This window comes from Melitaea cinxia, chromosome 23, assembly GCF_905220565.1.
Source record: "Melitaea cinxia chromosome 23, ilMelCinx1.1, whole genome shotgun sequence".
Lineage (NCBI taxonomy): Eukaryota > Metazoa > Arthropoda > Insecta > Lepidoptera > Nymphalidae > Melitaea > Melitaea cinxia.
The window spans coordinates 6,216,236-6,243,605 of NC_059416.1; the positions used below are offsets into that span (position 1 = coordinate 6,216,236).

The 27,370-nt window shown below is 33.8% G+C and overlaps 4 protein-coding genes and 1 long non-coding RNA gene across 5 annotated transcripts; 2 read left to right on the top strand and 3 right to left on the bottom strand.

The window, feature by feature from the left end:
* The first annotated feature begins 590 nt into the window (after positions 1-590).
* LOC123665046 lies at positions 591-2,440 on the top strand. Its single transcript, XM_045599399.1, has 4 exons — positions 591-1,105; positions 1,186-1,297; positions 1,376-1,480; positions 1,994-2,440. Exons 1-4 carry the CDS (start codon positions 1,008-1,010, stop codon positions 2,390-2,392), a joined length of 714 nt encoding a protein of 237 aa, XP_045455355.1. The 5' UTR covers positions 591-1,007; the 3' UTR covers positions 2,393-2,440.
* On the bottom strand, positions 2,291-3,892 carry LOC123664976 (glycerate kinase). The gene has a single exon (XM_045599341.1). It carries the CDS (start codon positions 3,890-3,892, stop codon positions 2,438-2,440), a length of 1,455 nt encoding a protein of 484 aa, XP_045455297.1. The 3' UTR covers positions 2,291-2,437.
* Positions 3,893-5,312: 1,420 nt separating this feature from the next.
* Positions 5,313-7,492, top strand: LOC123664993 (telomerase reverse transcriptase-like). Its single transcript, XM_045599357.1, has one exon. The coding sequence runs from the start codon at positions 5,326-5,328 to the stop codon at positions 7,471-7,473; it is 2,148 nt and encodes a 715-aa protein (XP_045455313.1). The 5' UTR covers positions 5,313-5,325; the 3' UTR covers positions 7,474-7,492.
* On the bottom strand, positions 7,482-27,179 carry LOC123664977 (melanotransferrin). Its single transcript, XM_045599342.1, has 16 exons — positions 27,173-27,179; positions 26,740-26,939; positions 26,197-26,319; positions 25,835-25,996; positions 25,242-25,375; positions 24,717-24,883; positions 24,357-24,501; positions 23,859-24,056; positions 22,905-23,004; positions 22,419-22,601; positions 21,344-21,514; positions 20,629-20,798; positions 19,318-19,461; positions 18,509-18,696; positions 8,421-8,580; positions 7,482-8,282 (listed from the first exon to the last, which is right to left on the bottom strand). Exons 1-16 carry the CDS (start codon positions 27,177-27,179, stop codon positions 8,012-8,014), a joined length of 2,523 nt encoding a protein of 840 aa, XP_045455298.1. The 3' UTR covers positions 7,482-8,011.
* On the bottom strand, positions 17,045-17,656 carry LOC123664996. The gene is made up of 2 exons (XR_006744962.1): positions 17,399-17,656; positions 17,045-17,246 (listed from the first exon to the last, which is right to left on the bottom strand). It is a non-coding gene; the product is annotated as an uncharacterized LOC123664996 (long non-coding RNA).
* Positions 27,180-27,370: the final 191 nt, after the last annotated feature.

Consider the following 27,370-nt stretch of genomic DNA (forward strand, 5'->3'; position numbering starts at 1 on the left):
TTCCTGAGCCGGCATTTATAGAAGAATGTTTCCTTTCTATGTGCTGCATGAAATTTGTTGTGTTACTGCAAGTTTTTAACTGCTTTGGGCAGTAGTTGCACTTCGCAATGCCACCACTTTTAATCTCAAAATACTGACGCCAATTACTTTTTGGTTTCTTGCTTGTCATTGTCGTTGAAAACAAAAACAGCCACTTAAAATCTTGGAACAAAATATCAGAAAATGAATTAATTACTTGACTCAAACAAAAAATAACAACGCAACGGAATACGATTGACATCTGCTGATGACTGACAACTTAACAAGAACAACATCAGACGGAGGGAGGGATCTAGCTCTGGGGTATTCCTCATATTAGTGTTGCCATTGTGGTATTATTGTTTGTACTAAATTAATACTTTGGGCGAATTTTCTTGCTAGTTGATTAAATTTTTCTTGTAGTTCAATGTTTGAAAAAAATAACGAATTTTTCTTAGATATGAAAAGATAAAAATCGATTAATAATCAATTTATTTAAACAATAATCGGTCACATTTAATCGATTTTCTTTGTAGAAATAATCGATTATTTTTTAACATCCCTAAGCGATAGTCGACTATCGATGGGCTACTCTACTACTATATTTGTTGTGTTTTGTTTTAGGTAGAGCAACAGTTCTTTTCAATATCGGTGCAAAAAAAAAATATTTTCCTTTGATTTAACTTGTTCTTTCACAATTCTTGATAAATAACAGTCAGTCTCAAAGAGTATAATAGTAAAATATGGAGGTCAGTCTTGTCATGTCTTAACCCTTGGTCTTAACTAAACAAACAGACACTCACCGAACATTGAAGCATACAAAAATCATAGAAAAATTGAACAATTTGAACCATGAAGCATCTGATACTGACGATTCCGCAAGGGAACTAAAGCCAAAGAAGAAGAACACTCAAAAAAATTTATATTAATATAAGATTAATATAAACTTTTATAAACTGCACATGTTTTAAAATACACAAAAATTAAAAATGACTGAAGCTCATATTGGTTTTCTATATAATGCGGCCTCTGTGTTTAAGCTAAATGAACTTGACGAAACGCATAAAAAATTGAAAAGTTACTATTTGTAAGTTGATTTGTTACTTAAATGATAAAAAATGGAACTGTTTCACATAGTTTTTTTACACATAATTTTTTTTTTTGCAGAATAAGATGTAAAGAGGTTACAAGAGGTTATGGATTACCGAAAAAACATTTTTCTGAACAATCTAGATGTTCATATTGCTGTCTTGAGTGGGATAATAAGTCTGAGATAAAGGTATGATTTAGTGTGTACAAAATGTATATTATACAAAAGATATTGTTTTCTTTCTCTAACTTAAATATTATTTTTCAGCTGAAACCTATAAAGTTAAGTAAACGACAAAGGCGTAGGATTAAATATAACAGTAAACATAAGACAACTAGTAAGAAAGAATCTTTATTGTTTAGTAATGAAATGGTAAGTATTTCATATATATATTATTTATTATAAAGGTTAAAAACAAGTTCTTACAATAAAATTGCACATGAAAATTTTTCTAGCAATCCAACAAAGCTTAGAATTTCTGTAAAATTATCAACAGTTTATTATTACTTAATATAAATAAAATTATTTTGAATGAAATTCAGGAGATAAGTAAATATTCTTATAGATATTGATATGTAAGAAAATAGATATATTTTATGTATGTATGATTTATGTTAGCGATAAACTCCAAAATTAATGAACCAATTTTTATTATATTTTGTAAGCATCTGTAATTTGGTCCAATTTGGGTGATAGAGTAGTTTTTACCTCAATTATTGATCTCAATATTTGTTATTGCCAATTAAATGGTTATTATACGACTTTAGTGTGTATTTATCAGTTAGTTTTATAAAATCCTGCTAATCTTACTGAGCCACAGCAACCCGTGGCTGGGTCAGCTAGTTTATTTTTATGTTCTTATATGTTATCTTATCCATTTTTTAGGAAAAAATTTGTTCATTTTGTGGTAAAACTATAAAAACACCTTTGATTAAACCCAATAAATTAATAAAACAAACAACAGAACAAAGCATAACAATAACTGATAAGGGAAATTTGGCTCAAGATGTGAAAAAACCTAAAAACAAAAAAGTGAAACATAAGCCTGAACAGAAGCACCAGTCAAATGTTTATTGCAAATCAAAAGTGGCTTTCTCTTTAAATAAACAGAAAAATAGTTTACAAAATAGTGTAAAAGTGGAGCCAAAAATAATAAAAAACAGTAAAAAGAAGAAAGACAAATTTGCTGGACTTTGTCAGAAAGCTGTAATTGCATCAACAAAGTTTAAACAAGAAAAGGAAAATAATAGTAAACTAAGTCTCTTCCTCAAACCATCGACATAGAAATATATGTTATATAGAATATTGTATTAAATTGTATAAAGTATACTATATTTGTTTTTTTATTATAATTAAGTGTATATCCATAACATTAGTATTTGTATGTCCTATAACTATATGAAGTTCACCATTTTTGAATGTCTTATAAAAATTGTAGGAATCGTTATTATTTATGTAAGTGTTTACATCAATATTAGCAACTTTACAATCTGAAATCATATTTGTGTATCCAATAGCACCTGCGGCATCTGTTGGTCCATCTATACCATCAGTTCCAGCACTTAGAAAATAGATATCATGATCCTTAAACTCATTGCGTAAATTACTTATAGCTTTCGAGAATTCCAAAGCAAGTTGTTGGTTTCTACCACCTAATCCAGTGCCATTGACTTTTACTGTAGTTTCTCCTCCAAGAATTATACATAAATCTTTGTTTCTAATTGCTTTAACTTCCTCACCAATATCAGCAAAATTCAACTGTAATCCAGATATTTCCAAAGTTCCCAACTTATCTTTCAAATTAGTTACATCCGTGTTACGATTTCTAAATTCACATAATGTTTTAACTAATTTGACATACTCCTTGACTAAATCACTTACATTACCCGTAACTACATTAGATAATTCAACAGGGTAATAATTTAAAAGTTTGGCTTTAGTAGCAGCTGCTTTTATGCTTAATTTATTAGAACCTATTATAATATTTCGTACTTTATCAGTAGGAAATGTTTGTAATAGTTTGTTCTCTCCCAGAACGGTCTTTACCGATGTTGGGGTTTCATCATATAGATTAAACTTTTTAATTATATTAATAGCTTCAATTGGGTTATCCTTATTCTGAACAGTGGGTCCACTTGCTATCATGTCTATAGGGTCACCAACAACATCAGATAATATTAATGTAACAACTTGGGCTGGTTGAGCGTACATAGCTAATTGCCCACCCTTTATGTCAGAAACCCATTTCCTCACTGTGTTAAGTTCAGTAATATCTACTCCCGAGTTAGCTAGATTTTTTATCAGTGTAGTTTTTTCTTCTAAAGTGATTGGCTCCTTTGGTAAAGACAATAATGCAGATCCACCACCAGATAACAAAACTAACAAAAAATCATCTGCTGTTAATTTCAAAACTAACTCTTTAATTTTTTTTGTTGTATTCATAGAATTTTCGTCTGGTAAATTGTTTTTAGCTCCTTCAAGATATAAAGTTTTATTTTTGTCTAAAGATTTGGTAGTTAAGCTTCCGACCGGTATACTTACAATACCGTTTTTAATTTTAGAATTTAATATGTTTTCCACTTCAATGGCCATATTTTGAACAGCCTTTCCAGCTCCAATGAGATAAACATTTTTGTTTTGCAGATTATAACTTTCATTTACAATTGTTAATTTTTTGGTAGCAGAATTATAGTTAACAGAGTTTTTAATTAAATTTTCGGGTGAAACAGCTGATACACTACTTTTAAATATTTGTAACAAATCACAAAAAACTGCTTTAGACATTTTTAATTTATAATTAAATATTTCTCCATTAAATAGTAAGTTCAGTTCATTTGCTTTGTGGTTCAGTTTGGTTCAGTTCTTCTTCTTCAAATAGTAAGTTTCGGCATATTGATAACTGATAAGAACTTTGACAGTTGACATTATGAGTATCTGACACTGATCTCTGATAACTGATAATGACTGATAAGGACAAGAATAGAGAAGACTATGGTAGTTTTCCAATTACAGTATTAAAGCGCATTATGAGGCATAATGCGCTCAACTTTGAAAGCATGGTTGAAAGTTTCAAAATTTAAGATGTGAAATGCAAATTTGTGTAAAATAATCACGAAAGAATATTGAAATTTAGAATAAAAAATCGTAACGAACCATTGTAAGTGATATTATATATTAATAAATATAATTACTAAATTAATTAAATAGGTACTCTGATAAATTTCTTTAAAATCTCAACTTGAAATTCCGAAGAAATGATAACAAAGGAATAAGGAGTCTTGAATCTAAGGGCGACTGTAATTCTAAATCTAATATATAAAATTCTCGTGTCGCGGTGTTTGTAGTTAAACTCCTCCGAAACGGCTTGACTGATTCTCATGAAATTTTGTATGCATATCGGGTAGGTCTGAAAATCGAACGAAATCTATTTTTCATACCCATAAATGTTAAGGGTAGTCCACCCCTATTTTTTTAATTTTTAGATAAATTATTATTTTTTTATGATAAAACATTAAAAAATACATACAAGCCTAAATTTTCAACAACTCCCAATCAATCAACCCCTATTTTTAAATAGCGTTTAGCGGCAAGACAAAGTTTGCCGTCAGCTAGTAATTCTGTAAAGAAATACGTAAACGTTTGGAAGTTCGTATAGAAAATTTTGTCAATAGGTACCTATTATTTTACGATAGTGTGATAGAGCCGCAAGAAAATAACTGATATTTGGGCTGTCTTGACACGACTAAATAAAAACTTTAAAAAGCTGTGTTGGTAAGAATCGTTTTTGAAGTAGGTAATCTGGTGAATGCGTGATGAGAGTGTTACGAAAAGTGTTATACGATAGGGCGAGGCGAATGAGAGTTGAGAGGGAGATAATAAGTTAGTGAAGATAGAAAGAGAAATATTTACATCGTAAGTTTTACTTCAGTCGTGTGATCTAAAAATCTTTCAGTTTGTTTTCATATTTTATTTAAGGTATTCATTTTAATTAAAAATTAAGGAAAATAAACGACTGACTTTTTCTCTGTGTTATAAGAATTATTTAAAATATGTCGAGTGTAAAACGAAACGTTAAAGCATACAAGTTCGAACAAGTCGCCGCAAAATTTCAAAAGAATACCAGAATACTTTTTTAGTTTCTATTTTGCCAATATCAAATTTTATTTCTGTGCGGTAAAGTAAATGGTAAATGGTAATGTTTGCCTGTCCCTGGAGCTATGTATCATCCAATTTGTTTTTCGCAATACTTTGTAAATAAAGAGAATGTAAGATCATTTAATAATATATTAAATTCAAAGTTATTGAAAAGTGTAAATAATGATCTGTTTCTTCGGAATATATTTGAAGAAGAAAAATTGGTTTGCGAAATATCAACTGAACTCAAAGAAATAATATCAGAAGTAAGACAGAATATCAAAAGTTACAGTAAACATGATTTTAAGAACTATCTCGTAGTGTGTGAAGATACTCGACGAGGTTTGCAGATAGTTGATAAATCAGATGTTTTGTCAAGTTGCTGTACCGTACTATACATGATAATACCTGAAAAATTTTATGGAAACATACATAATAAGAACATTTTTAACAACTGTACAAAAATCATAGTATACAGCATGAAACATCAATGTTTATTTCTTGATAAAATGATTAGTAAATGGGATCTGTCCAAATTTCCTTGGAGTACTGTAAATACTACATTATGTTCTAAAATACTCTACCGCATTCTTTATTGGATCTTTAAAATTATTTTATCATCAATCATATCCTTGAACTATTATGTCACAGCATGTAAATTAAACAATGATGACAATAAGTTGTATTATTTTTTAAAAAATCAATGGCAAAGATTCTTTGATATACAATTATCGAAAATGGTAATAGCAAAGGTTTTAAAAAAAATTGAACCATATTGTTTGGGCAAAAAAATTAGAAATAAATATAGCTCTGAAGAAAGATTGAAATTGAAAATAATAAAAAAAAGCATCTTTAAATTACATTTAATTTTGAAACCTAATAATGATTACAGACCAATCGTACGTTATAAAAATGAAGCTTTAAACTCATCTGAAAAATATAAAATTAAGGAGAGATTGAGTTTTCTTCACACGCTGACTGGCAAAAGTTATGAAAAAATCGAAAATCAATTTTCATCCCTATATTCATTATGGAAGAAAAATAAACAACCTAAATTATATTTTGTTAAAACAGATTTATCTAATGCTTTTGGATCAATTAATAAAGATAAGCTTTTGATGGTCCTACATGAGCATTATTTAGAATTTCTAAAATCAGATAAATCTTCTTTTATCAAAAATAAATTTGCTCAACTTTACAGAGAAATGGTAACTGAGCTTAAAAGTCCACTTTTGATCCGTGCAGGTTCTACAATTTATGAATGGAAAAAAGGATTAGTGCAAGGATATAAATATTCACCAGCATTGTGTGAATTATACTACTCATATTTAGACAAGATTTATTTTAAAGAGTATTTTAAAAAACACAGTAATGACATGAAACTATTTATCAGAGTTGTTGATGACTATTTGTACATTACCGACACTTTAGAAGATGCACAATCATTTTTAAAGGCTTTAACTAACTATAGAAATGTAAACTTTACAAAAACATTTGTCAATTTTCAACATCCAACAATTAAATTTAGTGAAGACATAACTTTTCTCGGATATTCCTACAACACTGTTAACTTGGAAGTGAGTAGAGCTAGTACTGTGTTTGCTGGATATATGTGTTATAAAATTTGTTTTTCACCAGCAGTCTCTAATTTAGCCAAGTTTATTGAAAACAGGATTGAACAGTCTGGAATTCCAGTCAACAGACAAATTTTTAATTTTAACCACAACAATGAAGAATCAATATGGCATCATATTTTTATAACATTTTGTTTGTCAGCTAATAAATTTTGTACAATTTTAGCTATTTATTGTGATGAGAAACAGATGCCGCAGTATTTAGTAGTGTATAAGACTAAGGTTGCTGTTAAACTTTGTAACAGTATTTTAGACACTTTGAAAAAATATCAATCTCCAGACTTTATTTTCAAATATTGTATAAATCATTTTCGTTATTTAGCCTACAAAGCTCTGTTGTTATGTGCACAGCAAACACCAAAGTGTAATGTCTTGGTTCCATATGTAAATATTGAAGTGGCCAAGACTAATTGTATTAATGGAAAATGGCGTGAACATTCTAGCAAAATATGTAAAAGTGGAAAAAGTCTAATGCCAGCATGTAGACAAGTATGTAAAAGAGCTGATCTTAAGATAATTATGAAAAGTTTTGGTGTTTTACCAGTAGGTGTTCAATGTTTTAATCATAAACTATTTTACAATGAATTTTTGAAATAAAATGACTATTTATTTGAAAGTAAAATTTTATTACAAATGCATGTTATACATGAGATTCAACTGGACGGAATCAAAAATCAAAAAATGTAAAGTAGGCTGCCTAGTAAATACTAAATAATACCTGAGAGACAATTTCAGGAGGCCAGAATTTCACAGAGGTACAAATCATTCTTTAGCTTATAAATCACCCAATTACTTATTATGATCTACATTTATAATTATTTTTGTGTCCAACTAAATTATTGCTTTAAACTATATATAAACCTAGTCTAGTATAACTCGCGTCATGTAAAAAGAACGCTGATATGATAAATCCGCCTTCATACACACACCCCGCCCCCTATCTCATACCACCAAATAAACCGGTAAATCGCTTTTGCGCAGCTTGAAGGCCAGCGTTCTTTTTACACAACGCGAACTATACTCTTCATATCAGGCACTTGGCTGGACGGAATAAGGTTAAATCTTAATGACTAAAGGATAGTTACTAAATATTATGAAAACAAACGAATTCAATACATATTGCATTCACTTGTTTTTATCGTATCAGTGCAACAAAAAGTAAAGTAATAGCAATAATATGACCAACAACACCATTTCTATAGGCTCTTGATAGAAAGTCTGGATCTGAAGCAATATAGTAAGAGGCTTGTGGCGCGTCACACGATACAATGCGAGCCGCTCTAGATAAAGCCTTGCCCGCAATGATTTCTGCTGAACGCTGTCTGTGTGGAAGTGGCTTTAGTCGGACAGCGGCATCACTGAATATGAGGTCCGCGTATGGTGGTTGTGAATAGAACATGCTAAAACTGTAACAATACCATATATGAATATTAGTGCCAAATGTATTTAATTTTGTTTCAAACTTCAGAAGCCTTTGGTTAAATTTATCCCGAAATCCATAAAAGCTTCAGAGGCACAATTTTATTATTAAAAAAAAAAAATACCTGAATTCATCTAAAGCAGTAGAGCCATAGAGTTGCTGCGCATACACCATAAGATTGGAGTAAGTATCAAGCTCAGTGTGGTTGGCTCTTCCCATGAACACCGAACCAGGAACTTTTCCCAAGTTACAATTTTTGTATTCGTGCATCTTAGCGCGAGTACCTGTAAGACAATTGGAGGTTCTGATTTTGAAAAAAAAAACCTAAACAACATTTAACCTTTTGAACGCCAAAGTCACCTATACTTAAGGGCTTGACAAGGGCTTGCGAGCCCTGTGCGCCAACGACGTCTATAGGCGACGAAAAACCCGGACCACAAAAATATTAAATAAAATTATTAAAAAAATATTTCTAGTTTTAATTCAAAAATTCCGAAAATAGAATATCCCAGTCTGTGAGAGTTACACGTACTGAGAAACATTGAAATAAAAACATGCATTCTTATTCCACGTAAGTGATATGTCCAGATCGCCGAAGTCGTCTTATAGTTGACCGCTAGGAATGTGACGCAAGAGGTATAAATATTTACAACATACACACGGTCATCTGTTCCTAAAGTAAGCAACTTAATGCTTGTGTCATAGGTAACAGCCGACTAGTATAGCTACATTTATTTGAAGTGAAACTTCTTTATCGGCGTGGGAAAAAAAATTACCGTCACATTTTTCGGTTGCGCGTCACATTTTTCCGTTACGCGCCATCTTTTTCTTGTCCCTACCACGGTTGATTCGAAGAGTACTTTCTCCAGCGGAGTAGGGATATCATGTCGTTTAAGCGGACTTTCTCCCACCACTAGACTTGACCATTTTCTATTGCACCCTTATTTATTTCTAACACTATACTAACGAGATAAACATCAAAATGCTGTAATAATCTTAGTAGTAATAAGGTAAGATGAAATAATTGTATTATTTTTATTCATGTCTATGATAATTTGTTAAACTTTATCTAATTTAACTTTAATAACCAATTCATGTAAAGTTGCATATCCTCCTGGGGTTCAAAGTGATAATACTAGGACAAAATCAGTTTGCAGTGAAGGCCCAAGTATGAAAACAGAGACTTGGAGTAATGACCCACTGTGATAATACTAGAACAAAATATTTACCGACACCTGGCATGTTTAAATTACGCGCCATGTCATGTTTTCGCTGTCGGTTAGTTTGTGGATATATTAGGCATTATGGCAGCACTGCATAAAGGGACCGGGAAGGGGTATCTTCAGTCTTCTGTCACCAAACGTCGTGGCAATGACGCGGGTAACGAGAAGAGGTTACTTTAACTTGTAAATATCTTTACAATCTTTATCTAATACTTACTGTATTTTTTATTGTTTTAGAGATAAAGAGTTAAATTATGCGTAACAATTGTTAGTTAACCGTAATGACGACATTTTCGGCATGTGTTTTTGATGATAATTTTTGTGTACTAGTACTAGTACGCCGGGCGGGTATAATATAAATTGCTTTTTTTAATGGGGTTGCATCTCGTTCATAATAATAAGCTTTGGCATTCGTGTGATATAGAAAAAAAGAACGGGATAGTTATTTTTGTACCTAATAGTTTAATTTATAATAGTATTAGGTCATCAGGCACATACATTTTCTTTTTTACAGCGCTAAAAGATTGTCAAGTATTATAGTTACAAATATTGTTAATAAAATTGAACGTTTTTTATACGCATTATCAAAGATTACTCCTAAAAATGTAATCAGATCTCGATGAAATTTAAATGTAACCACATGATAAACATCGGCTTTCGATTAAATTAAAAATCATCACAATCGGTTCACCCTGTAAAAAGTTATGCGTCTTTTTGAGAGTTTCCCATCATCAGATCCAAGTTTCCTTATCATGGTACCAAACTAAGGATATCTCCTTTTCAACAAAACAAGAATTATCAAAATCGGTTCATAAACGACGGAGTTATCCCCGAACATAAATAAGGTCACTCGGGGCTATTGTAAGCTAAATTCAGCATTGATTTGCTTTGACGTTAAAAAAAACACGTTGAGGTGTATAATATTAGTTCTTTATGTGTGGGATATTTTGAAACGTTTATTAATCTCATATTTTGTGCAAACACAACTTCAAATAGACTTTTTAATAATAATATATTTGGGAAATACTGGAGGTTGTACGTACTAGTTACAAATACCCCGTTTTTGGGGCTATTGTAGCCATTAATAATTACAGCCAGATTTAATAAGTCTTTGCTTAACCGACACAAAAATGTTGACAAAAATTATAAAAATTAACTAATTTAGTACCTTCAGGCCATATAAATAAGAACCAAAGTCCGAAAATAAAATTTTTATTCATATTCGGGGCAATTGTAGCTAAACAGGTTAAATTTAGTGATGTGAAAGTGACTATCGACAAGTCAATTTACAGTAACAATTTACCAAATTAATCTTTTCAAAAGTCAAAGCACATCTTTATAAAATACTTAAGCTTGAAATAGAATTAAGTCTTCTTCATCTGGATAAAAAATACTATAATAATAAAAATATAAATGTACGACGGTTAAACTCAACCGTTTGTTCCTATTCAATGAGCCTCTGATCGCGACGCGGTACCAGATGATTGCAAAGCACGTCGGCTACGATACGCAAACATGCAATGCATTCATACTTATTTATAATGAATATCACTCATATAAATGCTAAAATAATTATCAAAATATCTATTAAGTATGTATTTCTTAAAAAATCACAAAAATATTAAGCAGCAGTATATTAAGTATTTGAAAATCTAATCAAGTTCAACATTTTCCAACTAACAATCAAAATACACCAAATCATCATCTTCAAAGAAAGCAAAATCTAATTCTTGCTGATTCAAAGCTATTAATTGAACTGGTTTCACAATCATCTCTTCATCTATGGTATCAATATCCATTTTCTTTGGTTTCCTAAATATTGTGCTGTCATTCTTTCCGTGTTGGACATAAAAGGATACTTCATATTTGTTTCCTAGTTTAGAGATTATTTTTCCCACAAAATATTTGACTTTCTTCTTAAATATGTACCTTACTATAATACAGTCATTTATATCATATGAAACACAGGTGTTTTTTTCTGATTCTTTACTACAACCTGCTGCAAAATAATCATCCAAAATAGAGTTTTGTATTTTTTGATTGGGTGTATTAAAATTCTGATCCCTAAGCACTGAATGAGTGTATTTTTCTGTTGATTTAGGGGGATCGTATTTGTTGAAGACCAAAAATGGATGGTTATCTGCTGTGTCTCTTACTTCTGATAACATGGATACCTTAATAGTTCTTGGTTTTTCATTTTTTTTAACCTGTTTGATATCCTTTCTTTCTGCTTTTTTTTCATTCTTTACCTCAATAAAGCAGCTTTCTTTAGTCTCATCTAGATATATACCACCGTCAGCCTCATCATACATATCTTGTATGTCTTGATCTCCTAAAACTTCCTTAGGCTGCATATTTATTAAAATTTCCTCATGGTTTTCTTTCATGCCCTGACCTCTCACATATTGTTCGTCATCAATATTATTAACCATCATTTTCTTATTTTTTTGGCCACCAATCTTTGGGCTACTTTCAAATTTCTCAAGATCTATTTGACCTATCATATTTGTCACTATCTGGCTTCCTTCAAGTTCTCTATTTTCTATACATTCCATTATAATCGCTTCATTTTCAATATCAGATTTCAAATCCAAAAGATCCGAATCGCTGTGCGTACTCATTTCTATATCACTGTTACTTGTTTCAACCTTATCTATTTTCTTTGTCTTTTTCTTGGATTTTTTATTTTCTTTGTTTTTTGTACTCCTTTTTCTTATATTTGTTGTGGCAGTGGTGTTCTTTTTCTTATTCACGGATTTCGCAAGTTTTGTCTCTTTTTCCTTTTTTATTCTAGCAATAGCTTCTTTATGAGTAATTACTTCTGCACCTCTCCCGATTCTTTTCTTTTTTATAGGTGTATTTTGGTCTCCTCGAGAAATAGTCTGCAATACCAGTTCTTCAAAAGTAACAGTAGTATTAATAATATGTTCTTTGGTTTCGTTGGTTTTATAGTGGTTGACCATAGGACGAGTTGGCTCGGCTGTGATTGAATTTTGTGAATTTGGTGTTTTTATTATTTCATCTTTTAAAATTACAATTTTTTCTGTATAGTGGTTTTCGTTTGAAATTTTTTGTGGCAATTGTAATTTAAACATTCCAGGATTCTTTACAATCGTACTATTATTTGCGTTTTTCTCCTCTGTTTCCTTATTATCTGAGTTTTCTTTACTTTCTTCACGTTCGTTTTCCATGATTATATTTTCTTTCTGGTATGTTAAATCTTCTTTTGTTTTTTCTCCTTCATTATTTTCACCTAAGCTTATATGTTCATTAATATTTTCATTGGATTTCTTCTGATTTTCCCATCTTTTCAAAGCTAATTGATCATATTTGTCCTGCGAAACTTGGTGGCGATCAATTGGCCATATTCCTGCTTTGCGAAATCCGTTAATTATAATGTCAGGCTCTAGTTCATTCCACACTTCGGTCATTATACGTGAGAATTCGCTTTTAGGCAGTTTTTTGCCAATATTCTTTCTTTGCCATTGCACCAAATATTTGTCCCATCGGTCTTTCATAGATTTCATCGTACTGATATCAAGTGGTTGTAAAATATGTGACGTATGAGGTGGTAGCTTTATTATCGTTATATTGTTAGCTGCAGCTTTTTCAATAATATTTATGTCCAAGTGTGTTGAGTGTCCATCATAAATTATAAGTAAGGGCTCTTTTTTCGTACATAGTTTCGGGATGATGACGTTATCAAAATAGCTTTCAAAAACAGGTGTTTCCATCCAACCTTTACGCGTGGCTGCATACGTGGTATTATTATCGTTTTCATACAACCAAGTATTCCAGAGATAGGTTCCTTTAAATATAATTAAAGGTGGAATTTTCTCACCACATGCATTAGCTCCTAATAGCACGGTAATATTTTCACGCCCAGGTGTACTTGTTGTTCTTGTGCACGAATACCCCTGAACCCCTACAATTTTACTTTTTGAAGGATCGAGATTGAAACTCGTTTCGTCGAGATTGTATACACGACTTGGTCTTACATCAATTTCAGATATAGTTTTTTCCAACAAATCGTAAAATTCTTGTACGTCATAAGGATTTGCAGCTTTTTTGCGAGCAATTTCGACTGCTCGTGGCTTTTTAAGAGAAAGCTTATTTCTTCTGGTAAACCTAATAAACCAATCGTCTCCAGGTAAACTATTTTTGAAAGTAGTGGTGATGTTGTTCCGAGTCACATATTGGCCTACTAGTCCAATAACTTCTCTTTTAGTCAAACAAAATCCACACTGCTCCATAGTATGTAGAACTCCGGCTATATTTTTTTCAATAGACGCCGTGAATGTAGTTGGTCTACCACGATGTTCATATTTCGCACCACGTTTTCCCTTTACTCGGGCTAGAATAGTTGATCGAGGCACACCAAATATTGCAGCAGCCTTGTATGTGGTCATTTCTTTTGATTTGACCATTTCAATAGCTTTTTGTAATGACTCTTGAGAATATGAGTCATTAGTTTTTCGCTTGTAGTGACGCACCATCTAAAACAAGCCTTTATTTTAATACTACTTTAACGTAAAATGTATTTTTTATTTATTTATTTATTTATTCTTAATGTACACCGAAATACAGACACATATAAAGAAAGATACAATAGAAGATGTACAAAGGCGATCTTATCGCTAAATAGCGATTTCTTCCAGATAACCTTTGGGTACAGGACACGATACAGTAGCAGTGGTTTAGGTGTGCACAAATTAAGGAGTAAAGATCAATTATAAATAGATAAAAACTAGAATATGATAAACTTACATAATTATTAAAAAGAAAAAAAAACATATAAATAAGTAAATATTTTAGTATATAATGTATGAAACACATATATACACACATAAATACGTACATACATACATACATACATACATATAACATACACATACATAATTACATTGAGGCATACGTACATGTATCTTCATATGTCTTATTTATCGACAAAGTTTATCATCACTAGAGACTCCCAACGTCATAGGCAAAATCAAGGGGTTATTGTGACTATCGATAAAGTTACTTTAACCCCTAGCTACAAAACTACAGGGGCTAATGTAGCTATACTCGTATGTCCATAAACTGTCTATAGAATGATAAAACTATTATGGAATATGAAAAAATAGTTGATTAAGCTTCGACTTACCTTGAAATAAATTTACATCACCCACAATTTTAATTAAAAAAACGAATTTAAAAATTACACGCACAACCGTCAATCTCACCAAATAGCTGACGACTTTGAAAAAATGGCCGTGTCGGTAAAGTAGTGATATTGGAGCTATCGTCATTGCGTGAGTTCGTAACCAAATAGTTTCTCTGCTGTTTAATAGATGGCGTAATAAAATAAAAAAAAAGGCCAAAAACATAGACAAGACACCATTGCCCCGTGAACACATTAGCCCCGGTCGTCCTTATATATATATATATATATATATATATATATATATATATATATAATATATACGGTCGAATTGAGTAACCTCCTCCTTTTTTTGAAGTCAGTTAAAAAATAGACTAATTATGTTAAATAGCAGTATTGTTATTGTGCACATTTTTTTATTTTTTGTTTTTTAGATTCCTATTCGCTGTGGGGTTTTTGATATTTTTTTTTGCAAAAGAAGGCTAATAATGAAACACAAATGGTCTAAATAACATTGATAAGTTAATTTAAATTACATTTTTTTCTTTTTTAAATGTCATTATTGAGTTATTTTTGTGAAAGATAAATAATTATTGCAACTTCTATGCAGGCAAAGGTTTAATTTGTTGATCTGTACTAGTTTAAATGTTTAAATACTAAGTTTTCATAAGATTTCTAAGACTGTTCAGTTGGCTTTCAAGTTAATGTAACAACCCAATGTGATAAATAAAGAACAAAAGATTTTGGTATTTTTTCTTTTTGTCTGGCAAGCTTAAATCAATACTATAATAGCCCTAAAATATGACACCTGTAAATATTGGGATTAACCAGATACAAACAATTTTTGGTCTGGGCGTTCAGTACTTTATTAATTAGTTCTAATATTAGGACATTGGGTCATCCTCGGAAGTCCCCTCTATTAAATTGGGCCGCAGGAGGATATAGTAGATCATTTTTCGAAAAATAAGGCCATAAAGAAGTTTCACTTCTTACGCATGTACACTAGTACACGCACACATTTTTTTTGATAAACACATAAATAATACATGTATAAATTAATATATATTACACCCAGACTCAGGGTGGAAATCGAACCGACAACCCTCGGAGCAGAAAGCAGGGTCACTACAAACTGCGCCAACAGGCTAGTCAAAATGGTATATATGTTATTTAAGTTATTCAAAATTCAACTCAAACGTGTTATATTTTCTATAAATAATTTGATATTTGAATAAAACAGAAGGTAAAAACATAAAACTATCATCAGCTAACACATAAATAGCAAATGAACAAAAAAATCAAATCAACTAAATTCAATCAAATCGCCTTAATAAATCTGATATGTCAAATCTGGCGCATCCCTAGCGCGTCACCATTAATCCGTTTACTACACGCCGTTGTCAAGCATAGACGACACACTGGTGACGTCATAAGCGAATAGCGAGAAAAGTAGTGCAATGCGACGTGAGCGATACCTTAGAACATCGTCACATTTTGAAAGGTGTCGATGATTTTAAAAATATACAATTACAAATAAAATTATTTTTTTTTCGTTTTTTTTTTTATCTAAGATTAAGAGCAAAGATTACGATTTTCTTTCTCATTCTCAAAATCATCTGGCAGCATCAACATCATCTCTAACTCCCATTTTCATAAAGCTTTGGTGTCGTGAAATTAAATGGCTGGATCTATTACTCAGTACTGTTTTAGTACTATTTGCTACCTAAACGAAAAAAAGTACTTCAGTAGTTGACCCGATGAAGCAAATTAATATAATCGGTGCGGTCGGTGCCAGCCTTAGTTTAAGAGAAATATTTACATGCGTTAAATATTAAGGCTGGCACCGACACCTCAAAATAAAGAGTAGGCATATTTAGGTAAGTACTTTAGGTTTTTTTTTTAATATTAAACTTTTATTACTCCCTTTTTGGTTATTAATTATCTTATAAGAAAAATTATAAATTTTAATTTGGTTAATTTTTTTAAAATTACTGTTCATGTATATATCGATTCGAAATCGATATATAGCGTGCGGCTTCCTTGCGTGCGGCACAGCACGTCTCTAAGGAAGTTAAACAACCGTAAGTCAGTTGCGCACTTGCGTCGAAGTCGTAGAGTCGTGACAGTGACGTCACGACGATAGAAGAGTGTTGTGCTTTACTACGATTATTTTAGTAATGTTTTGTTTTTAATTTATGTTATGTAAGTATATATCCCGCCTGCCCAGCGTGGTGATTATGGGCAACACACATGAGTTCAGGCCATTTTTGGCGTGAACTTGTGGAGGCCTATGTCCAGTAGTGGACTGCGAAAGGCTGCTGTGATGATGATGATGTGATGAAGTATATATAACGAGTGCAAGTTAACACAAGAAAAACATTGAAGTAGTCATTTATTGCATAAAAACTAAAAAAACAAGTCACTGCTTGGTACTCGATAATGACTCTTGGCAACACTATTTTCTTCGTAGGTATTTTTGTTTATTTTATGCCTTGGCGTACAGGGCACGGGAATGGATTTGAGGCGTGGCGTTTAAAAGGTTAAAAGTAAGAATAATGGTATAAAAAAGTACACCTTCTCATACCTCGTTAATCACATCCTCCACTATGTAGCACACGAACGCCATGTGCCTATGGTATCCTCACTCGGTACCGGTACTAGTACCAATATTATTACTAGACACACACTAAATAAGGTAGGGCACAGCAGAATATCCAGCTTAAAATCTGGAGCAACCCGACTAAGGAAGTAATTCGAACTTACGAAAGATCACAGCTAAATAATAATGCTTTCAAGCAGTGTTGCGTTCCTGTGGTAAGGTGACCAGAGCCTCTTGGGATATAGGGGGTAGGGTAGGCTACAGTAAGCGCTAACCATCACGCGAGCCGGACGCTTGCGAGCCGACCTGGTTGCACAGAGAGCTCACCGTCGGGGCACAGCAGCTGCAAGTTGTACAGAGAGCTCACCGTCGGGGCACAGCAGCTGCAAGTTGTACAGAGAGCTCACCGTCGGGGCACAGCAGCTGCAAGTTGTACAGAGAGCTCACCGTCGGGGCACAGCAGCTGCAAGTTGTAAAGAGAGCTCACCGTCGGGGCACAGCAGCTGCAAGTTGTACAGAGAGCTCACCGTCGGGGCACAGCAGCTGCAAGTTGTACAGAGAGCTCACCGTCGGGGCACAGCAGCTGCAAGTTGTACAGAGAGCTCACCGTCGGGGCACAGCAGCTGCAAGTTGTACAGAGAGCTCACCGTCGGGGCACAGCAGCTGCAAGTTGTACATAGAGCTCACCGTCGGGGCACAGCAGCTGCAAGTTGTACAGAGAGCTCACCGTCGGGGCACAGCAGCTGCAAGTTGTACAGAGAGCTCACCGTCGGGGCACAGCAGCTGCAAGTTGTACAGAGAGCTCACCGTCGGGGCACAGCAGCTGCAAGTTGTACAGAGAGCTCACCGTCGGGGCACAGCAGCTGCAAGTTGTACAGAGAGCTCACCGTCGGGGCACAGCAGCTGCAAGTTGTACATAGAGCTCACCGTCGGGGCACAGCAGCTGCAAGTTGTACAGAGAGCTCACCGTCGGGGCACAGCAGCTGCAAGTTGTACAGAGAGCTCACCGTCGGGGCACAGCAGCTGCAAGTTGTACATAGAGCTCACCGTCGGGGCACAGCAGCTGCAAGTTGTACAGAGAGCTCACCGTCGGGGCACAGCAGCTGCAAGTTGTACAGAGAGCTCACCGTCGGGGCACAGCAACTGCAAGTTGTACATAGAGCTCACCGTCGGGGCACAGCAGCTGCAAGTTGTACATAGAGCTCACCATCGGGGCACAGCAGCTGCAAGTTGTACAGAGAGCTCACCGTCGGGACACAGCAGCTGCAAGTCGTCGGGCAGCAGGTCGCGCGCCCACCACTCGCGGCGCCGCCCGCCCGACACCTCGGCGGGCGCGCTGTGCCTCACGAAGGCCACGTCGCCTCCGCCCTCCACCATACAACGTACGGCTCCTACGTGCCCATAGTAATCTTCGCTTGCGTCTCGCCGGCAGCGGCTGAGTCATCATAGAACGTTATAGAACAACCGGTAGATGTTTTAGAAGCAATAGTAGAAATAGCGAAAAACTGTCTAACAATATCTAGTATTCTCCTATTTTTGTCTCAAAGTATTATTTTTGTAAATAAAGAAATGAAAAATGAGGTTGGAATTTAGAATAGTTTGGCATGAATTTAAGGGCGAGAGGGTTTGAGGGGGGAGGGCAGTCCCCACTATCCTAGAAAAAAAAAGAAATCCCATAGTCCTAACCTCAAGATTAGACCAGTCATCGTTATAATTTCGTTCCATGAGATCTCCGACGCTGCGGAAGCCCTTCGCTTTTGCGTTTAAAACAAATGTAGACACTCACCCTTGCAACGAACGCAATGGCAAAATTCTTTTTTTATTTGGGAGGAATCTAATATAATCTTTTTTATATGTATGGTATGGAGGAGTAAAGGAGACCTCCCGTACCCCGCCCCCTATCTCGCCCAAAGTCGTGCCAAACGATTCTAAACCTAACCCAAAAATAAAGAGATAATTGATGGAACTGGAGTGTAAAAATCATCCTTTTTTAATTCACATTATCTAGTAAAGACAAAACAAAATCTAACATGAAGTTACTTCAGTTAACACTTACCGGAAAGAAGCTCCGTGGCACAGATGACACAAATTGTCATGCGGTACGGTTTCTGAATCTACGTATTCACTGCTCAATGCACCGGGAGCGCATGACTTGCTGAAGTATTGGGCAGCCGCGTGTGCGCCATCACAGCCGTAAGACCTGTAGATACAATTATACGTCTTACATTTCCTTTTTACGTAATTTATTACTAGTAATCTGGCTTGAGGGACTATAATATTTTACTTTATGTATTTTATTTGTATTTTTTTTTAAATTGAGATACTAACAATTGTTAATATTCACATACAAGGGCTAAAGTAGCCTCATAAATAATTATTATATTACAACAATTCATGACCTCTGTACCACATTTAAGGTTCACCTTTCGTGATATACTGAGGCGTAAAATAACTCCAAGACTAAAAAAAAAAATTGATTAACTACTTATTTTTAACCAATATCTAATCAGGTCTAAGAATGAAGAGTAAAATAATATAAGTTTAAAAACAATCCAGACAAAGGTTTATGCAAAAAGTAAAATATTTATTTCGGCAAATGGGGCCGTTTTTATTTTTCTTATCTTTGGCATAATAGAGCCCTGCAGCCGCTTTGCCCTTTTTCCAGATTGTCGATGTAGATCACACACCGTGAATCCCAGACAACGGTGGCCATCACCTTTTCGGCCGATAGCAAGTTCGCCGGGTGCAGTCCACTGTTTTAATTGTTTCTTAATCTCTGGTGTGTGCCAGTGGATCCACGTTTCGTCAACGGTCACGAAATGACGCAGAAACCTCTTTGGATTGCGCTTAAACAGCGTCAAACACTAATCTTAAGTGAATGTCAAACACTGCTTTTACCCTCACGGTTGCACTTGTTGTCTAGAGTGAGCAAACGCGGAATATATCCGCAGCCAGCTTTCTCATGGCCAATATTTCATGCATGATATAACTCACCCGATTTTTTGAGATGCCTACTTTCTCAGCTATCTGGCACACCTTCAAGTGGCGCTTTACTAGTACGAGCTTATAGATTTTTTGAAACTTATTTTCGACGATAGTATGTTTCTTACGATAGTGGCGTCGTCGTCTCGTATAAACTACATCTGAGTCTCATGTTTGTAGCATAAAAAAAGGATTTTTATAAAATCTTTCAACAGCCCTTAGACCTCTTCAATCCGACCCTATCGAGAAATCCGTTCTTAGCGGACTTCTAGTAACTACCGCCCTGCCAATTTTCATCTTTATGCCACCAGAGGTTTTTGAGTTTTTATGATGAGTCAATCCTCAACAATTTTATATATACAGATTATTAATAATAAGGACTTACCTAATCCATCCATTCGATATAAGATAAGCCAAGGGATAGATCCATCCAGCAGCCATTCCTATACCAGTGTGACAAGTGTTCTTGCCACGTAGATATGTCAAGTCAGTGTCAGGATCTTGTTCTTTTGCAACTGCCACGGCATAGTACCAGTTGTCACCGCTTGAATATATCTGTTAGAAAAGATTTTGACTTGAACTTCAAAATAATGTGACTAAGGGTTTGTTACTTATTTTATGAAATATTTTTTTCCTGTTGTTTTAATTCGAGAGGGAGGTAAAACTGAACGCTTGCATTAACGCATGCTGTTCGCGCGCGCGTGCGCGTATGAGAGAGGGAGGAAGAAAGAGAGGGGGGAGAGAGGGAGAGAGGGGGAGGGAGGGAGAGAGGGTGAGGGAGAGAGAGAGGGGGAGGGAGAGAGAGGGAGGAGGGAGAGGGGGAGGGCGAGAGAGGGAGGAGGGAGAGAGAGAGAGGGAGGAGGGAGAGAGAGAGAGAGAGGAGGGAGAGAGAGAGAGGAGGGAGAGAGAGAGAAGGAGGGAGAGAGAAGGAGGGAGAGAGAGAGGAGGGAGAGAGAGAGAGAAGGAGGGAGAGAGAGAGAGGGAGAGAGAAGGAGGGAGAGAGAGGGAGAGAGGGAGAGAGAGGGAGAGAGGGAGAGAGAAGGAGGGAGAAAGAGGGGGGGGGGAGAAAGAGGGGGGGGAGACAGAGACGGCGCGCTCACCTCTTGCATGAAGGGCACGAGCCGGTGCCTGTAGGCCGCGTGCAGCATGTCGGCCGCGTCGAACAGCGCGAAGTCGCACGTGCCCTCTGCGATGGCGCGCTCGCAGTGCCGCATGCTGTGTCCACGCCAGCACACTAGTGTCGGAGATAGGTAAGCCGCTTTAAGTGCCACCTGTGTAAGTCATTATTGTCTTAAAAATTGCACAATGTCACGTTTCGCTTACTGACTAAAACAACACGTTCGGACGTGTTGATTTATTTATTGAGGACTACCAAACAATATACCATATAAATGTTTTAAATGTTAATACATAATAATTTGGTAAACAATAATTATTGTACTTAAGCAAGGAATAACTACATGTCAGCAAACAAGCCTACAGTTCACCTGATGGTAAGCGGTTACAGTAGCTTATAGACGCCTAGCCAACCCTCCCCTGGAGCTCTGGCAACCTTACTCACCACAGGAACAGAACACCCTTTGATGTTATCAATTTGTACCTGCTGCCCGACGACTTGCAATTGCTACGTCCCGACGGTGAGTTTTCTATACAACTAGGTCGATAAACAAGCGTCCAGCTCATATGATGATTAGCCATTACTGTAGCCTAACCCCAATCACCCAAGAGACTGATTACCTTACCTGACTCTGATTATCACAGGAACGCAATACTGCTTGAAAGCATTATTATTTAGCTGTGACCTTTAGTAGCAAGATACATCCCTAGTTAGGCTGCTCCAGATTTTGAGCAAAATATTTCCTGCTGTGTCCTAACTCATTCAAAACAGTAAAATCACAGCAAATACATTTATTAAGAAAATAGAAAACAGTAAGGGCCCGGCCCCATATCCACGGCGACGGCGCCGTGCCGTGGACACGGCGGGGCCCTTAAGACACTAAGCATATTAAAGTCGCAGATAGTTTAACCGCAATCACATATTCATCAAACTAGTGAGGTCATGTGTTATCGAATACCTTTATGACGCGTAGTTTTTTGTGAAACTATAAAGGTAGTTTGCAGAAAAACAAAACTACACATGCAGATAGTAAAAGTTATGGTAAAATTTTTACCTACCCTCATTTTAATACATTTGTCCATTTCAGGGTCGCTAGTAACACACAAGGTAGCCCTCTTCACTGGACAATCTCTTATACTCTGTACAGCTTTTTCCGCTTGGTTACCCACAAATTTATTGTTTAATATATATTTTGCCGCTTGCTCATCTTCTTTGAGAAACCAGAAGTTGATTGTTGCATCCTGGTTTAATAAGTTATATCAGTTACAATTTACACAAATATAATCACAACAAGTTCAGTTTTTTATTTGTATTACTGTAGACAATATATCCATTTTTAGACATTTAATTATGAACAGGTATCACATGCATATAAACAGGTCTACCAAGATAATAATATTAATATATACTGTTTAGCTTTCTAGCAGTCTAAAATTTTATTGCAATAAATATATAATTATAAATTAACAATGTTCATAATAATATTAATTAATAAATTATTATACTTACAATAAAGTTCAATAAATATAAATATTGTTATTTACCTGTAGTAATAAATCTGTAGTATTATTAGATTCAAACAATTTAAACGGCAATTCTATTGGATGTCCAGATAGATCCATTCTTTGTTTAAAAGGTGATGAACTAAAACTAAAATGATTCAAGAAATTATAATTTTCTGTTAACTATTAAGTATTATAATAATAATTGTGTTTGCTCGCAAACTAAAAAAAACCGACTTCAGTTACATCGACGAGTAATACAACGTAGATCGACGAAAAAATAGTCAAGCAACTACGCGTTATCAAAGATTACTCAAAAAGTAGTTATCAGATCATGATAAACATCAGCTTTCGATTATATTAAAAATTATTAAAATCGGTACACCCAGTAAAAAGTTATTGCGGATTTTCAAGAGTTTCCCTCGATTTCTCTGGGATCCCATCATCAGATACGGGTTTCCTTATCATGGTATTAAACTAGGGATATCTTCTTTCTAACAAAAAAAGAATTATCAAAATCGGTACATCCAGTAGAAAGTTATGCGGTATAATACAACGTAGGTCGACGAAAATAGCGTCAAGTAAAAACGCATTATTAGATATAACTCGAAAAGTAGTTGTTAGATCTCGAATAAATTTAAATGGGACCAATTGACACACACAATTTTTCGATTAAAAAAAAAATTGTCGAAATCGGTCCACCCGGTCAAAAGTTCTGATGTAACATACATAAAAAAAAACCAGTCGAATTGAGAACCTCATCCTTTTTTGGAAGTCGGTTAAAAAGTACCTATGCATCGCCCTGCATAAACAATAAATCTTAGTGATTCAATTTATTTACAACTTTATTTTATTTTTACATTCAGTATCATATTTTTATAATTATTACACTGGAGATATCAAAAATGTACATAAATATGATGACGTGATTAAGTGCTTGCTGTAATATAAATGGTGGTTTTATTATTTAACCATATCATAATAAGTTTAACTTACTTCGTATTCATATCATCAAGGTTTCTGTCCGAATTTTCTTTTCTGTATATGTTATATTGGTAGCTAGAGCGCTCAGTGCTTGTTATGAGATTACCGTAAGGATCTCTTGGTTCGTAATCAGCACTACGATTGGATATCTTATTTAGTGAATTTGGTTCCCCGTACAATTCTAATGTCTTGTTCAACATGTTTTGGTACCTGTAAAGTAATGAAGTTAATAAATATAAACAGTAACAAAAATAATTAAAAAAAATTATTAGTAATTAGTATAATAATAAATATTTTAGTAATGAAGGAAAGCTGAAGATTTATGCATAACTAATTTATTACTAGAGCAATATTTAGATAAATATGCTATTTGCAACAAACTAAAGTTTTTAACAAGAATCGCAAAAGATAACCAAAACATTCTTAAAATCTTTTTTAAAAAAGTCAAAATTTATATTTGAAAAATTAATTATTTTACTCTTAATGTTCTTTTTTATTATTTATATTTACCTTTTTCTTTGCTTTACAGTAGCAGCACTACTTGTGACAATAGCATCGGCAGGGACCCTTCCCCAATTACATTTTTCCCATTCTTGCACGGGCATTCTGGAGCCATCACGGCATACCAATTCAAAGTTATCTTCACTTACACCACCTTAAAAACAAAATAATAGTAAAAAATAATAATAATATAAAATAAATAATAAAAAATCATCTAAGAGATATAACAAGATTTTTAATTTCATCACGATATTTAATTTTCTTTGGAAAGGATATAAGATTACAATACACTTTTTATTATTGTTAATCAATGCAACAGAACATATAAATAATATTTATTACGAAACAAAAATAAAAGTAATCACTTACCTAAAATTTTATGAGACAATAAGGCATGCTGTATAGTGGTGTCACGCACAAAGGCAATCTCTCCAGTGCCGTTGGCTACTAGACATCGTAAGGCACCTTCATACCCTGCGTACGGGTCTGCTAATGTACAGCGTACGCCCGCATCTCCAATACATAGCTTACATAACCTACAAACACATTAAAATTATAGATGTACGATTTTACTTTGATGCAGCCTGTAACATTCTGGGCATAGGAGCCTTTCTCCATGTAGGAGAAGGATTTAAGATAATAAAACTACAATTATGAAAATAACTCGAACTTAGAAAATTTTATTTTAGTACATATAAAAAAATCATTTCTACTTTATTTCATAATTATATTTAAAAATTAAAACAACACAATTATTATGCATAGCAGTGGTATATCAATATAATTCAAATATTTAATTTTTATAAATTTAGGAACATCTACACAAATGATTAAATAAATAATAATATTACACTATGTATTCGTACAAAAATATAAAATAAATTGGAAACATACTTATCAGAATTATCTCCAATAGGATTATACATGTCTTTCAAAGAGTTTGGTGCACATGATTCTCCGAAATACTCCACTGCTGATTTAACATGATTATTGCAATCTGTTATTCTGAGACCACCTTCTTTCATCAACTGCAAACATTTCCATTACAATACTTTCTTATAACATATCAACATTAGGTATATAGAAGTTGATTATAGAGGTTTACTTACTAATACATAACTATTTGAAAAGTGACTCCTAAGGTTGTAAGTTCAATGATGAAAATCCATTAAAGATGTAGCACAACACATACTTCGTATTTTTTGTTTTAATCTATATCATATCAAAAATCGATCGTTCCACAGCTTAATTAGCTATAGGACCGACATGGTGAGTCGGAGATGCAGTTCGATCCCTGCTGGAATGGTCGATTTTTTACATGATATTAAAAACCGTTTACATCACATACTATTTAGTAAAAATAAAAAACTATTCTAGCACATTTTGTCAAAATTCAACAAGAATGAAAGCAAGTATAGCTGCTAGCTTAACAATATTGAATGCAAAAAATAGAACCCAATCCAAATAATAGTGAAATATTCACTTACAATATGTATTGGCATGACCCATCCTGCTAATGATCCTACTCCGGGAAAGCAGGCCTTCACACCTCTCAATCCATGGAGCCCTATTTCAGGATGAACATTTGGTAGACTGTCCTTTTTTATAACTGCTACTGAATATTGGAATGGCTCTCCCCTTCCATATAACTAATAGAGGTAAACAACACGTAAATATTAGCTATGATAAAATATAAAAATATAAAACATTGATTATGATTTTAAATAAAAATAAAATTTATAATTAATTAAAGTAGCTAATGTAAGCTTTTCATAAAAGTAATCTTTACAGTCTTATAATATAGTATGGTTTAATTTTGGAAAATTTAAATTTTCTCCTCTACACATACCTCTTGTACAAGAGGCACTAAAGAGTGAAATCTTCCAGCAACGTAAACTTCTCCAGCGTCTAATGCAAGAAGTGATGCTTCACCCCTGTCTACCCATGACATACATTCTTCTGTGTCAAATGCCTGTAATTTTATTATATTCATATGCTTTTATATGGAATTTACCTATATAACTTTTACACTTTTTGAACTTTCAGTCGCAAATAATATTATTTTATTTGAAATGGAATATTTTTCATGTTTGTCACTAAATATTCTGAGTTTTAAATATTAGTTATAAATAATTAATTACAAGTAATTTGTTCATGTTGCAATCATGATAGTTAGATTATAGTAAAAAATAGAATAGAATTTACTACTTTTTTCACATAATATTGAGGCATATAATTACAGTAGTTACAAGTTTTTAATTTATTATTTTATACGAAACTTTTGCAAATTTATATTGAATTTCCGATTTTGAAACAAATAAAACTATTAATATTTGGTAAGTGATAATTAGCAAAATTTTTACAACAATACAACATTATAAAATTGTCTTACTCTTTTACACCGTATTTCAATGTAATCCTGTCCATAGAACGCTTTATCCAGTTGTGAAGCCCTTGCCAGTAGCTCACATTTACTTTGCTCCGCTTTCGAAGTTGTGCACCATGTTACAAAATCTTCTCCTTCAACTTTATTCTTGTAATTGTTGTCATTTAAAATAGATTCACTACCAAAGAAATTAGCTGCAGTGGACGCTAAAAACGTATTAACATTATTTAAGTCTTAATTTTAAGAATATAAACACGTAAAAAACATCAATATTAATAACGGAAATAATCAAATAAGTAATAAATTTAATGTAATAAAATGAGTAATAATTTAAGTAAAACTTTTACAAACTTTAAATGACATGTTTGTATGATACTCACCAACAAGGAAAAACAAATATATGTAAATGGAATTGAATTTCATTTTTATTTATTCTAACAAGACATTCTTGTTAAGTTAGATTGTATACAAAATTTTATTTCGGAATTCGGACACACCCGAAAACCAAAATCATGAAAACAGTGAAGCAGCAACGAAGCGTCAAATACATACGAGTTGTCAACTGTCAACATTTAAAACAGAGAATCGGCATAGCGATTCAACGGGGAAATCCACGCGGACATGATTTATAGCAAAA